The following is a 14,292-nucleotide window of genomic DNA, read 5'->3' as shown; positions in this document are numbered from 1 at the left end:
GCTTTAGTTTAGTCAATAAAGCAGAAATAGATGTTTTTCTGGAACTCTCTTGCTTTTTCGATGATCCAGTGGATGTTGGCAATTTGATCTCTGGTTCCTCTGCCTTTTCTAAATCCAGCTTAAACATCTGGAAGTTCTCGGTTCATGTACTGTTGAAGCCTCGCTTGGAGAATTTTGAGCATTACTTTGCTAGTGTATGAGATGGGTGCAATTGTTCAGTAGTTTGAACATTCTTTGGCATTGCCTTTCTTTGTATTGTAATGAAGGCTGACCTTTTCCAGTCCTGTGGCCACTGCTGAGTTTTCCAAATCTGCTGACATATTGAGTTATTTTGGCATATTGTTATGCTGGCATATTGAGAATATTCTGTTACCTATAGGCTAAACTGTAAAATTTAACTTCCAACAACCTATCTATAAAATAATAATGAGGGTCCTTAAAAATCTAAAAACAGAGCTACCATATGATCTAGCAATCCCACTTCTGGGCACATAGCCAGAGAAAACCATAATTCAAAAGATACATGTGCCCCAGTATTCATTGCAGCACTACTTACTATAGCTAAGACATGGAAGCACCCTAAATGTCCTTAGACAGGTGAATGGATAAAGAAGATATGGTACATATGCACAGTGGAGTATTACTCAGCCATAAAGAGAATGAAGTAATGCCATTTGCAGCAACATATACACACTATGGTGAATATAATCTGGGAGTTCCCTGGTGGTCCAGGGAGGCTGACACCGAGCTCCCAATGCAGGAGACCTGGGTTCGATTCCTGATCAGGGAACCAGTCCCATGTGCTGCATGCAACTAAGACCTGGCACAGCAAAATAAATTAATAAATATGAAAGAGTAAGATAATCAGTAAGGACTTACTGTAAAGCACAACAAACTACTCGATATTCTGTGATAACCTACATGGGAAAAGAATCTGAAAAAGATATATGTATATGTGTAACTGAAATCACTTTGCTGAACACCTGAAACTAACACAACACTGTAAATCAATTGTACTCCAATATAAAATAAAAATTAAAAGTAGTAATGGGAGAGAGAACAAAATGGTTAGCATATACAGACAAACCCATGCTTATAAGAAGCAGAGAGAAAGTGTATGGTTTTTGTTTCTGTAATTGTCACAGGGCTGTAGTTGGTATCTGTGGTTTTATTTTATATTCATTCCATATTTCCCTTGTCTTCAGGGGTTGGGGTTCTTTATCTGACAGAGTGACCCAAACCTTCTGCTCGGGCATTTTTCTTTTGTTGTTTGTATGCTGTGGTTTCCCCTTGACCTTTATTATTGGGTATGGAAATACCAAGAAGTACCTCAGAATCTTCTAGATTCTAGACACAGTCCTTCTTTCCCCCAGTGTGTAGCAACAACCCAGCTTCCTCTTGGCACGCAGGGTCAGTTATTTTGGTCCAGAGAGGAGCTCCTTTTTTACCTTGTTGGCTCAGTGATGTTGTTGTTGTTCAGTTGCTAGGTTGTGTCCAGCTCTTTGCAACCCCACGGACTGCAGCACACCAGGCTCCTCTGTCCTTCACTATCTCCTGGAGTTTGCTCAGATTCATGTCCACTGAGTTGGTGATGCTGTCTAACCATCTCATCCTCTGCCACCCACTTCTTTTGTCTTCAGTCTTTCCCAGTATCAGAGTCTTTTCCAGTGAGTCAGCTCTTTGCATCAGGTGGCCAAAGTATTGGAGCTTCAGCTTCAGCATCAGTCCTTCCAATGAATATTCAGGGTTGATTTCCTTTAGGATGGACTGGTTGGATCTCCTTGGAGTTCAAGGGACTCTCAAGAGTCTTCTCCAACACCACGGTTTGAAAGCATCAGTTCTTCAGTGCTCAGCCTTCTTTATAGTCCAACTCTCACATCCATACATGACTACTGGAAAAACCATAGCTTTGACTAGACAGACCTTTGTCAGCAAAGTGATGTCTCTGCTTTCTAATACTGTCTAGGGGGCTGTCTCACCTTCTAATTCAGTGGACCCAATGCAAGCATTCCTCCCAAATCAGCAGGGCCTGAAGCTGGCAGGATGGGAAACAAAAGTTCTGCAAGTAGGTTTTTAGATATAATAGTGAGAGCAACCAGTCCTACTTCCACCCCCTGATTCTGGGACCATGTCTTCTCACTTTAGGGAACAGCACTGCATAATAGTTTTGATTCAAAGCATATATTGCGTCTTGCAAGACAGAACTTCTTCATTTCAGGATATTATCTCTCAACTAATGCTATAACTGAGTCTTCAATAAGCCATTCTACTTTTCAGTTAAGATCAGTCAACTTTCCATGAGGGGTCATGTGGGTATGAACCCATTGCTGTACTTTCTTGGCTGTAAAAGGAGTTTGTTGATGAGATGCAATGCCGTGGGGCATGCCAGAACCCAGACAGTGGATAAGGCCTTCTGTGAGTACATGGGCATTGGTGCTAACAGAGGTAGGGAAGACAGCCTTATATTCAGAATGTGTCTGTTCCATTGAGGGTGAGTCTCTGTCCCCTCAATGAAGGAAGAGGTCCAAAAAGATCCTAAACAAATCATCTGCTACCAGGTGGCTGGCTGATCCTCCCTGGGGGAGCAATGCCATGTTACAGACTTAGTTGTTTGTGTTTTGGGAAATTTTTTTTATTGCAAACATAAAATTTTTGCCATTTTAATAATGTTAAGGGTTACAATTCAGTGGCATTTACAGTGTTATGCATATCCATTTCCAAAATGTTTTCATCTTCGCGAACAAAATTGAACTGTAACTCCACGTATACCTCTTCCTTCAATGCCTGGTAGCTTCTGTTTTATCTTTGGTCTCTGTAAATTTGACTGCTGTAAGTACCTCACATAAGTGGAATCATACAACATTTGTCCTTATGTATATGGCAAATTTTACTTAGCATAGTGTTTTCAAGGTTGATCCTTACTGCAGCATGGATCAGAGCTTCATCTCTTTTTGTGGCTAAAAATACTCCATTGTATGGATATACTACATTTTGTTTATCCATGCATCTGTTGTTGGACATTTGTGTTGTTTTCACATTTTTGCTATTGTGAATAGTGCTGCTGGGGGAACATTTGTGTACAAGTCTTTGTTTGAACATCTTTTTCCAGTCTTTGGAATATATACCCAGGAGTGGAATTGCAGAGTCATGTGATAATGCTATGTTTAATTTATTGAGAAACCACTAGACTGTTTTCCACGGTGGCTTACCATTTAACATTCCCACCAGAAATGTAGGAGGGTTCCTATTTCTCAACATTTTCACTTACTTTTCAGCATTTATTTTTCCTTTTTAAAAACATTAGACATCTTCCCCTGGTGCAGCCATGTCTGACGTGGAGTCTTGTGGTTTTGACTTGCATTTCCCTTGTGGCCAGTGGTGATGAACATCTCCCTGTGCTTGGCGTTGTCTTCTGCATTGTCTTTGGAGAAATGTTTACTCAGGTCCTTTGCCCATTTTAAAATTGAGTTGTCTTTTTCTTGTTGAGTTGTAAAAGTTCCTTAAACATTCTGCATCCTTGACCCTTGTCAGATAAATGATTTGCAGGTACTTTCTTCCATTCTGTGCGTAGTTTTTTCCCCCCACTTTTCTTGATCTGTCCCTTGATGTACAAATGTTTTAATTTTAATGAAGCCCAATTCATCTAGTCTGTGGTAACTTCTGCTTTTGGTGTCATATCTTGTGAAATCCAAAATTGTGAAGATTAGCTCCTGTTTTCTTCTGAGAATTTCAGAACTTAAGCGCTTATGTTTAGGTCTTCTACCCAATTTGAGTTACATTTTGTTTGGTGTAGGTGCCGTTCAGCTTCACTCTTCTGTATGTGGATCCAGTTTTCCCCAATACCATTTGTTGAAAAGACTGTCCTTTCCCCACTGAATGGCCTTGGCATTGTTTTCAAAACTCATTTGACCACCCGTCCAGGTTTCGCTTCTGGGCTCTGTACTTTAGTGTGCTTTGCGTGTCTCTCCTTACACCAGTATCTGCTTGGTCTCTTACGGGCCATTTTCTTCTGACGATAGGCGGCTGTGTGCATGTCCAGTCTTGTGCCTAGGTCGGTCAGACCATGCCTGATGGGAGGCTCAGGCCACATCTTACCCACTGTTCTGTGTTAAGGTGTTTGCTTTCTCCCAAGGGTCAAGAGCAAGCCAGAAACGACTTCTCCAAAGGCAAATAGTTATCCCCAGAAGAGGGCATAGATTTGCTCCAAATCCTAGAAGTCTGTGCTGTGCTGCTTCTGTCGGTACTTGCCCAGAGGGTGTGTATAGCATCTTCAACTTGCCAGGGACACTTCAGGTATCATCGAGTCTCCTGGATCGGGCTGGGCTTGCTGCAGAGCGTGAGTTTTGCTTGGTTCCACTTGAAACTGGCAGCCTTGTGAGTGACTCTAAATGAGTGTCACGGTAGCAGTCTTAAATGTGGCGTACATTGCCTTGAAAATCCACAAAGGTCGACAAGTGTTTTACCTTTTTTCACAATGGGTGGTTTGATGTGCAGCAGTTTACCTTTCGTCTCGGAGTGGATCACTTCACAAGCTCAGACCACTGAAACTCGAAGTAACTTCCCTGAGGTCGTGGGCTGCCCGTTCTTACAGGGATTATCTGCCAGGCTCTAGTTTGTATGTTTTTCTAAGACATTTTAAGTACTTGCTGCTTTCTGCTCATCAGATCCACTGGACGTGTGGCCATTTGAGTTCAAACCTCACTCATTGTGCAGATGTTGTATCAGTCAGGGTCCGGTCAGGCAAAAGAAACCACAGGGTGATTTGAACAAGGAGACGCTGCAGTGCTGCGGGAACTTGCTGGGAGGAGCGCCCGAGCCGGGAGGAGCGCCTCTTCCTCTTGCCGTCGCTGGGAGGAGCACCCGAGCCAGGAGGAGCGCCTCTTCCTCTTGCCGTGTCTCTGGGAGGAGCGCCCGAGCCAGGGAGGAGCACCCGAGTCAGGGAGGAGCGCCTCTTCCTCTTGCCGTGTCGCTGGGAGGAGCGCCCGAGCCAGGAGGAGCATCCGAGCCAGGAGGAGCATCCGAGCCAGGAGGAGCGACTCTTCCTCTTGCCGTGTCTCTTTAGCGCCCTCTGCCGGCAAAACGTAACGCTGTGCCAGCCCGGAAGGAAAACGCAAGGGCCCAGCGTGTGTTCCCAGAGTAGGCACCGATGGGCAGATTTGGAACTGAGGGGCTCCGGATGCATAACTGGCATAGTTTGTCATTTAAATGGACAGCGTGGAGCAAGTTTTACTTGTTCAAGATGAAGCTAAATAGTTGGGACCTTGCCGTGACAACACAGTATTCCATTCAGTTATTAATAACTAACCCTATTCCTCACCATCACTAATATCTGCATGTTACCGAGGCACAGACATGAGTAAGACAGTCTCTGTCCACAGGGAACTTGTATTTTTCTGTTAATAAGTTATTTCAAGGGACTTTTAACAGTTCCTGTGCTTATTTCATTCTTTGAAGTAAAATTTATACCTCAAAAATGCTTGCTTTGGTAAATTAAGAGTACCTCATCAGATTTCCCTGGTGGCGCAGTGGATAGGAGTCCACCTGCCAGTGCGGGGGACACAGGTTCAATCCCTGTTCCGGAAAAATCTCGCATGGTGCAGAGCAGCTAAGCCCATGTGCGGCAATTACTGAGCCCACGCTCTGTAGCCCGTATGCTGCAACTACTGAAGCCTGTGCGCCTAGAGCCTGTGCTCTGCAGCAGGAGAGGCCACTGCACTGAAGAGCAGCTGCCGCTTGACGAAGCCAGAGGAAGCCTGTGCAGAAGCAACAGAGACGCGGTGCAGCCAAAGATAAGTAAATAAATAAAAATTTAAAAAGATTTTTAAAGAGTACTTTAGCACCATGTGATGCTGTGTATTTTATATCTGTGTACCTTGCATTTCTTTTTGACCATACCCCTTGATTTTATTTATCTCTTTATCTCCATCTGTGTAGAAAATGATATATAGCAGTATATCATTGAGCCCCTAAACCCTTGAACTATCACTGGTCCCTAAACAAAAATAAATAATATTCTTTAGGAAATAGAGGGACTTCTTTTTTAAAAAAAATTTTTGGGTTATAGTTGATTTACAATATTGTGTTAATTTCTGCTGTACAACAAAATATTCAGTTATACATATAACCACTCTTTTTTAGATTATTTTTCCATATAGGTCATAGAGTATTGAGAAGAGTTCCCTGTGCTACAAAGTAGGTCCTTATTAGTTATCTATTTTATATATAATAGTATATATTGTGTATCCCAGTATCCCAATTTATACCTTTCCTCGCCCCCCTGCTTTCCACCCTGGTAACCATACGTTTGTTTTCTATATCTGTGGCTCTATTTCTGTTTTGTAAATAAATTCATTTATACCATTTTTTTTAGATTCCATATGTCAGTTCAGTTCATTTGCTCAGTCGTGTCCGACTCTTTGCAACCCCATGACTGCAGCACACCAGGCCTCCCTGTCCATCACCCACTCCGGAGTTTACTCAAACTTGTGTCCATGGAGTCAGTGGTGCCATCCAACCATCTCATCCTCTGTCATCCCCTTCTCCTCCCACCTTCAGTCTTTCCCAGCATCAAGGTCCTTTTTAATGAGTCAGTTCTTCCTATCAGGTGGCCAAAGTATTGGAGTTTCAGCTTCAGCATCAGTCCTTCCAGTGATATTCAGGACTGATTTCCTGTAGGATGGACTGGTTGGATCTCCTTGCAGTCCAAGGGACCCTCAAGAGTCTTCTCCAGCACCACAGTTCAAAAGCATCAATTCTTTGGCGCTCAGCTTTCTTTATAATCCAACTCTCACATCCATACGTGACTCCTGGAAAAACCATAGCTTTGACTAGATGGACCTTTGTTGGCAAAGTAATGTCTCTGCTTTTCAATATGCTGTCTAGGTTGGTCATAACTTCTCTTTCAAGGAGCAAGCGTCTTTTAATTTCATGGCTGCAATCACCATCTGCAGTGATTTTGGAGCCCCCCCAAAATAAAGTCTGACACTATTTCCTCTGTTTCCTCATCTCTTTCCCATGAAGTGATGGGACCAGATGCTATAATCTTAGTTTTCTGATGTTGAGTTTAAGCCAACTTTTTCACTCTTCTCTTTCACTTTCATCAAGAGGCTCTTTAGTTCCTCTTTGCTTTCTGCCATAAGGGTGGTGTCATCTGCATATCTGAGGTTATTGATATTTCTCCTGGCAGTCTTGATTCCAGCTTGTGCTTCATCCAGTCCAGCATTTCTCATGATATACTCTGCATAGAAGTTAAATAAGCAGGGTGACAATATACAGCCTTGACGTACTCCTTTACCAATTTGGAACCAAGTCTGTTGTTCCATATCCGGTTCTAACTGTTGCTTCTTAACCTGCCTACAGATTTCTCAGGAGGCAAGTAAGGTGTCTGATTCCCATCTCTTGAAGAATTTCCCACAGTTTATTGTGATCCACACAGTCAAAGGCTTTGGCATAGTCAATAAAGCAGAAGTTTTTCTGGAACTCTCTTGCTTTTTTGATGATCCAGCAGATGTTGGCAATTTGATCTCTGGTTCCTCTGCCTTTTTCTAAATCCAGCTTGAACATCTGGAAGTTCATAGTTCACGTACTATAAAAGCCTGGCATGGAGAATTTTGAGCATTACTTTACTAGCATGTGAGATGAGTGCAATTGTGCAGTAGTTTGAGCATTCTTTGGCATTGCCTTTCTTTTGCATTGGAATGAAAACTGACCTTTTCCAGTCCTGCGGCCACTGCTGAGTTTTCCAGATTTGCTGGCATATCGAGTGCAGCATTTTCACAGCATCATGTTTTAGGATTTGAAATAGCTTAACTGGAATTCCATTACCTCCAATAGCTTTGTTTGTAGTGATGCTTCCTAAGGCCCACTTGACTTCGCATTCCAGGATGTCTGGCTCTAGGTGAGTGATCACACCATCGTGGTTATCTGGGTCATGAAGATCTTTTTTGTACAGTTCTTCTGTGTATTTTTGTCACCTCTTCTTAATATCTTCTGCTTCTGTTAGGTCCATACCATTTCTGTCCTTTATTGAGCCCATCTTTGCATGAAATGTTCCCTTGGTATCTTAATTTTCTTGAAGAGATCTCGAGTCTTTCCCATTCTCTTGTTTTCCTCTGTTTCTTTGCGTTGATCACTGAGGCAGGCTTTCTTATCTCTCCTTGCTATTCTTTGGAACTCTGCATTCAAATGGGTATATTTTTCCTTTTCTCCTTTGCTTTTCACTTCTCTTCTTTTCATAGCTATTTGTAAGCCCTCCTCAGACAGCCATTTTGCCTTTTTGCATTTCTTTTTCTTGGAGATCATCTTGATCACTGTACAGTGTCACAAACCTCCATCCATAATTCTTCAGGCACTCGGATCAGATCTAATCCTTTGAATGTATATGTCACTTCCACTGTATAATCATAAGTGATTTGATTTAGGTCATACCTGAATGGTCTAGTGGTTTTCCCTACTTCCTTCAATTTAAGTCTGAATTTGGCAATAAGGAGTTCATGATCTGAGCCACAGTCAGCTCCCGGTCTTGTTTTTGCTGACTGTATAGAGCTTCTCCATCTTTGGCCACAAAGAATATAATCAGTCTGATTTCAGTATTGACCATCTGGTGATGTCCACGTGTAGAGTCTTCTCTTGTGTTGTTGGAAGAGGGTATTTGCTATGACTGACCAGTGTGTTCTCTTGGCAAAACTCTATTAGCCTTTGACCTGCTTCATTCTGTACTCCAAGGCCAAATTTGCCTGTTACTCCAGGTATTTCTTGACTTCCTACTTTTGCATTCTAGTCCCCTATAATGAAAAAGACTTTTTTGGATGTTAGTTCTAGAAGGTCTTGTAGGTCTTCATAGAACCATTCAACTTCAGCTTCTTCAGCATTACTGGTCGGGGCATAGACTTATATTACTGTTATAGTGAGTGGTTTGCCTTGGAAACGAACAGAGATCATTCTGTTGTTTATGAGATTGCATCCAAGTACTGCATTTCGAACTCTTTTGTTGACTGTGATGGCTACTCCATTTCTTCTAAGGGATTCTTGCCCACAGTAGTAGATATAATGGTCATCTGAGTTAAATTCACCCATTCCAGTCCATTTTAGTTCACTGATTCCTAAAATGTCCACGTTCAGTCTTGCCATCTCCTGTTTGACCACTTCTAATTTGCCTTGATTCATGGACCTAACATTCTGGGTTCCTATGCAATATTGCTCTTTACAGCATCGGACTTTACTTCCATCAGCAGTCACATCCACATCTGAGTATTGTTTTTGCTTTGGCTCCGTCTCTTCATTCTTTCTGGAGTTTCCATACATAAGTGATAATCATATATTTGTCTTTCTCTGTCTGACTTCACTCAATATGACAGTCTCTAGGTCCATCTATGCAGATGGCATTATTTCTTTCTTTTTTATGACTAATATTCCATTATATATGTATGACATCATCTTTATCTGTTCCTCTGTTGATGAACTTTAAATCGTTTCCACAGGTTGTTTCCAATAGTCCTGGCTGCTGTAAACAGTGTTGCAGTGAATATTGGAGTGCATGTATTATCTCAAATTATGGTATTCTCTGCATATATGCCCAGGAATGGGAATGCAGGAGCATATTTCAGCCCTATTTTTAGTTTTTTAAGGAACTTCCATACTGTTCTCCATAGTGGATGTACCAGTTTATATGCCCACCAACCATATAGGGGGTTTCCTTTTCTCCACACCTTCTCCAGCTTTTATTGTTTATAGATTTTTGATGACCATTCTGACCAGTGTGAGGTGATACCTCACTATAGTTCTGATTTGCATTTCTCTAATAATGAGTGATGTTGAGCATCTTTTCATGTGCTTTTTGTAAGGGACCTAACTTCTTGATCCTTAAAAGACACAGGCTGGGATGTCTCTGGCTGAAGGGATTGTCCATTAGAGAGAGTTGGGGGCTCTGAGCAGAAAGCATCTCATCCTCTGACTTTCTTTCGTGGGCAGATCCTGCTGTCACTGCTGTTGCCACGCCAGAACCGCCTAAGAAGTGAGATTGAAGAAGCCCTGGACATGGACCTCCTTAAGCAGGAAGCAGAACAAGGGGCCCTGAATGTCCCTCATCTCTCCAAGTACATTCTCAACATGATGACTCTGCTCTGTGCGCCGGTTCGTGATGAGGCAGTGCAGAAACTGGAGAACATCACAGACCCTGTTCGGTTACTGAGGTGTGAAGCTTGACCACTGGGCTGGGCATAGCTGGGTGGGACACTGGCTCACAGCCGCTGTCTTGGCTGGCTCTTCCCCACTGAAGACCTGACTGACTCCTCTTTTCCCTGGTCCATTAGCTTTTCTTTTCTGAAGATGGTCTTAGATTCATTTGGCCCCCTGTATACCATCCTACCATAGGTCACTGGAGTATATAATCCTTTTTTCCAAGGAACTCAGACACCCCTATGCCAGGTTTTCTCATTGCAGTTCATACAAGGTGAAGATAGAGATTGGAGACTATCCCTTTTTCAGAGCTATAGAAACCAAGACCCAGAAAGTTAAAAAAAAAAAAAAAGAAAAGTGAATTGTCCAAAAATAGCATCAGAAATAACATCAGCTGTAATCTTACTGCTTAGAGAGGTTTGTTGCTGATGTTTCCTTCTACTGACTCCTTTTTTTTCTTTTTTTTTCAAGAGGCATAGAATGAGTGGTGTGGAAAAATCCAAAGGCTGTAACATCCATAACATCCAGAGACTTGTTCCTAGTTCTGCCACTAATTCATTCTGGAACTTGGGTTTCAGAGGCAAGACTTAAAGCCCCTCCCACCTCTAGAATACAGTGATTTAATGATATCTTGTGTAGGTTCCCCCCACCCCACCCCCGCCACCACTGGAAAAGGTAAGGAAAAATCCTTTCATAGTGTAAATACTCCATTTTCTCCTGTGTCAGAGGGATCTTCCAGGTTCTGGGCCTGATGAAAATGGACATGGTGAACTACACTATCCAGAGCCTTCAGCCCCAACTGCAGGAACATTCCATCCAGTACGAACGAGCGAAATTTCAGGACCTTCTCAACAAGCAGCCCAGTATGTATATAAACTTGAGGGAAAGCAGGAGTATGACCTTGGGTTCTGACTTTATGATGTGAGAGGGAACTCTGCCTCTGTTTAGGAACAGCAAGTTTCTCGCTCAAACTAGGGGCAGCAGGAAGGCACAGTTATCTAAGCCAGAAAGACTGCCGGACCGAAGCATTTCCCTGCTGAGGGGGAGGGGATCTCGACCCGGGTCCGGAGCCGCAGGGGTGGTGCTGAGGGCGCCTCCGCTCTGCGCAGGCCTCCTGGATCACACCACGAGGTGGCTGACCCGCGCGGCCGCAGACCTGTCCGCGCCGCCTCCCAGCGGCCCCAACGCCGCCGACGCAGACGCCTCCAGCTCGGCCTGCTCCTCCCCCAGCGAGGCGGCCGACAGCCCGGAGCCCCTCAGCCCCACCATGGTGCTGTCCCAGGGCTTCCTGAACCTCCTCCTCTGGGATCCCGAAGACGACGAGTTCCCTGAGGTAGGAGGGGGCGCCCGGCCCTGTGGTGCGGGCCCCAGGGCCTGCCCGGGGCCTCCCCGCTGACGCCCGCCCCGCCGGCCTCCGCAGACCCTGCTGACGGACAGAGCGCGGCTGCAGGAGCTGGAGGCACAGCTGCGCCGGCTAACCCTCCTGGCCTCCGTCTTGCTGGTTTCCAGCAGCTTCTCTGGCAGCGTCCTGTTTGGCTCGCCTCAGTTTGTGGATAAGCTGAAACGCGTAACCAAAGCCCTGTTGGAGGAGTTCAAGTCCAGGTGAGCTGCAGAGGTCTATTTTAGACCGTAGGTGGAGTGAGGACACAGGCAGGTGAGGCAGGATGCCTCGCGTTCCCCAGCGAACCGCAGAAAGGCCCTGTGGTCTCATCCGCAGAGATGCAGGGTATCTTTCCATAAGTGCTCTTGAGGCTTCTTGTTTTTAAATTTTTATTGAGGTATAATTGATTTACAATGTTGTGTTAGTTTCAGGTGCACAGCAACGTGAGTCGGTCATGCATTTATCCACTCTTTTTTTAGATTCTTTCCCCACACGGGCCATTACAGAGTATTGAATACAGTTTACAGTTCCCTGTGCTATACAGTATGTCCTTATTAGTTATCTGTTTTATATGTAGTAGTGGATATACGCATCTATTTCAATCTTCCAATTTGGCCCCCCCCCCCTTGAGACTTCTAACAAAGAAAAATAAAGCTTTCTTCCAACTGGGCAGTATGGAGGATTGTTTACTACAAAATGATTCATTGTCTTGTTGCTACAGAGGAATCTTTCTCTAGTTGAGTGGGCTGGTCTTACCTAACTCCAGGAGTCAGTCCGTCACTCAGCAGTGTTGCTTGAGTGTCCACTGAGTGCAGGGCGACACACCAAAGGAAAGCGTGGGATCAGAAGGCCAGGTGTGTCATTGTAATTGGTGATAGTAGTACAGATGGCCACGGGAGATGTCCAAGAAAGTCTTAAAAGTGTACATATGTAAATTACACGGAGTTGACGCATACTGAGTGGATATGCAACCCCTGTCCAGAGTTGACTTTATAGTTTATCTTGTTTTCTAAGAATGTGGTATCATACAGAGAATACTATCTAGCTCGTGGCCACCCCCAGGTCCCAGCTCGCTCTCCTCCATGGTCTAGGTCTGAGGAGGAAGCTCTGCAGACTGTGAGCGAACAGGTGTCTCAGGAGATTCACCAGAGCCTCAAGAACATGGGCCTGACTGCTCTGAGCAGCGACAACACGGCCTCTCTGATAGGGCAGCTCCAGAACGTCGCCAGGAAGGAGAACTGTGTCCGCAGTGTCATTGGTGAGTGCCCATCGGGGCGAGAGGCCGATCCCGAACCCTGGACATTGCTCACCGAGCCATTTAACAATAAAAAGCATGATAACTGGGCAAGTCGCTGGGTAAGCTTTAGTTTTTGCAGAATGCTGGGTTGAAAAAATATCTCTTTTAAAGACTGCCTCTGTGAGGTTTCCCTGGTGATCCAGTGGTTAAGACCCCACGCTTCCACTGCAAGGGGCTCAGGTTTGATCCCTGGTCAGGGAAGTTCTGCATGCTGTGAGGTGCAACCAAAAATTTTTAAAAAGATAAAAAATAAAGGCTGACTCTTGGTTCTAAGGAGATTTGCACCAGCAATTCATGGCTTCTCAGTGTGGCATACGGTCCAACTTGGTTAAGTCATCCTTGACTTTTTGGGTCATTTCTGGCTACAGTCCAAGACATGTGACACCCACCCCCTGCCAACAAGAAACTGATGCTGAATTAGGTTGGGGGACATGTCCCCAAAGCAGGGATTTCCCCTCTCCCATGTGGAATTGGCAGCTGTGAACTTGACTTTGCTCTTAACCTCAGCCATCTGAAGGGTCAGTCGAAGATCCTCCTGTTGTGTCAGACACTAGGATCTATCTGATGGATACTTAAGGAATCTTTTGAATAGAAATGTACTAGCCCAGTAGTTTTGGGTCTTTGCTCTGTCCTTAGGAGCTGGGTCCCTTTCCAAACAAAACAGATGTCCTTATCTCTAGGTAAGTGGGTGGGTCAGTGCGTATCTCATTTAACTTTGCAGTTAGGAGTGCGGGGAGGGCCAGTGTTTCTCCCTGAAGGTTGTTTGCCTTCTCCCTTCTCACTGTCTTTCCCTGCTCACAGATCAGCGGATCCACTTGTTCCTCAAATGCTGTTTGGTTCTTGGTGTGCAGCGGTCTCTGCTCGACCTCCCTGGAGGCCTCACCCTCATCGAGGCAGAGCTGGCAGAACTGGGCCAGAAGTTTGTCAGCCTCACACGCCACAATCAGCAGGTGTTCGGCCCCTACTACACGGAGATCTTAAAGAGCCTCCTCCCCCCTGCTCAGGGGCTGGAGACAGAAGTGGCGTCTCTCTGATGGCTCCAGGCCCTGGCACCTTGGGCCCAGCAGAGAAGCCCACCATCTTCTTGGGGTGATGTCACCAAGCAGCAGGCCCTCTCCCCGTCTGCAGCCAGCACACCACACTGCAGTGACCAAGTTTGTAAACTCCAGCTGGCCCAAATGCATTCACTAATAAACTTCTGAACTGCAAGCAAACCCCATGCTTTGTGTGCTGCAGCGGTGGCCAGGCCCTGTGTCCTCAGCCACCCACTAGCCGAGCAGCCAGCAGGCCCCAGTTTTTCCTCCAGGTGCCGCCTTCAGCACACGCAGCGGAGAAGCCAAGACACCTGGTGCAGACACTGTTCTCTGAGGGTGAAGTTCTTTCTCTAAGGGCTCCAAGAACTCTGCGATTACCTAAAATGTGAGTGTATTTCTGGAAT

The 14,292-nt window shown here is 44.9% G+C and overlaps 1 protein-coding gene across 3 annotated transcripts in view; it reads left to right on the top strand.

Annotated features, from left to right (window-relative positions):
* The window catches only part of TCP11 (t-complex 11), a 29,049-nt gene extending 14,981 nt beyond the window's left edge, over nt 1-14,068 (top strand). For all 3 annotated transcript variants that reach the window (XM_081520086.1, XM_081520085.1, XM_081520084.1), the window contains exons 5-10: nt 9,970-10,190; nt 10,903-11,039; nt 11,286-11,509; nt 11,597-11,778; nt 12,649-12,815; nt 13,656-14,068. In XM_081520086.1, the coding sequence (XP_081376212.1) occupies nt 9,970-10,190; nt 10,903-11,039; nt 11,286-11,509; nt 11,597-11,778; nt 12,649-12,815; nt 13,656-13,888 (1,164 nt within the window). In that variant the 3' untranslated portion in view covers nt 13,889-14,068. The remainder of the gene's footprint in view (nt 1-9,969; nt 10,191-10,902; nt 11,040-11,285; nt 11,510-11,596; nt 11,779-12,648; nt 12,816-13,655) is intronic.
* Nucleotides 14,069-14,292: the final 224 nt, after the last annotated feature.

This window comes from Giraffa tippelskirchi, chromosome 8, assembly GCF_054371585.1.
Source record: "Giraffa tippelskirchi isolate mGirTip1 chromosome 8, T2T-mGirTip1v1.2.pri, whole genome shotgun sequence".
Classification (NCBI taxonomy): domain Eukaryota; kingdom Metazoa; phylum Chordata; class Mammalia; order Artiodactyla; family Giraffidae; genus Giraffa; species Giraffa tippelskirchi.
The sequence above is the reverse complement of the archived record's forward strand: the minus strand, read 5'-3'. Positions and strand labels throughout refer to the sequence as shown.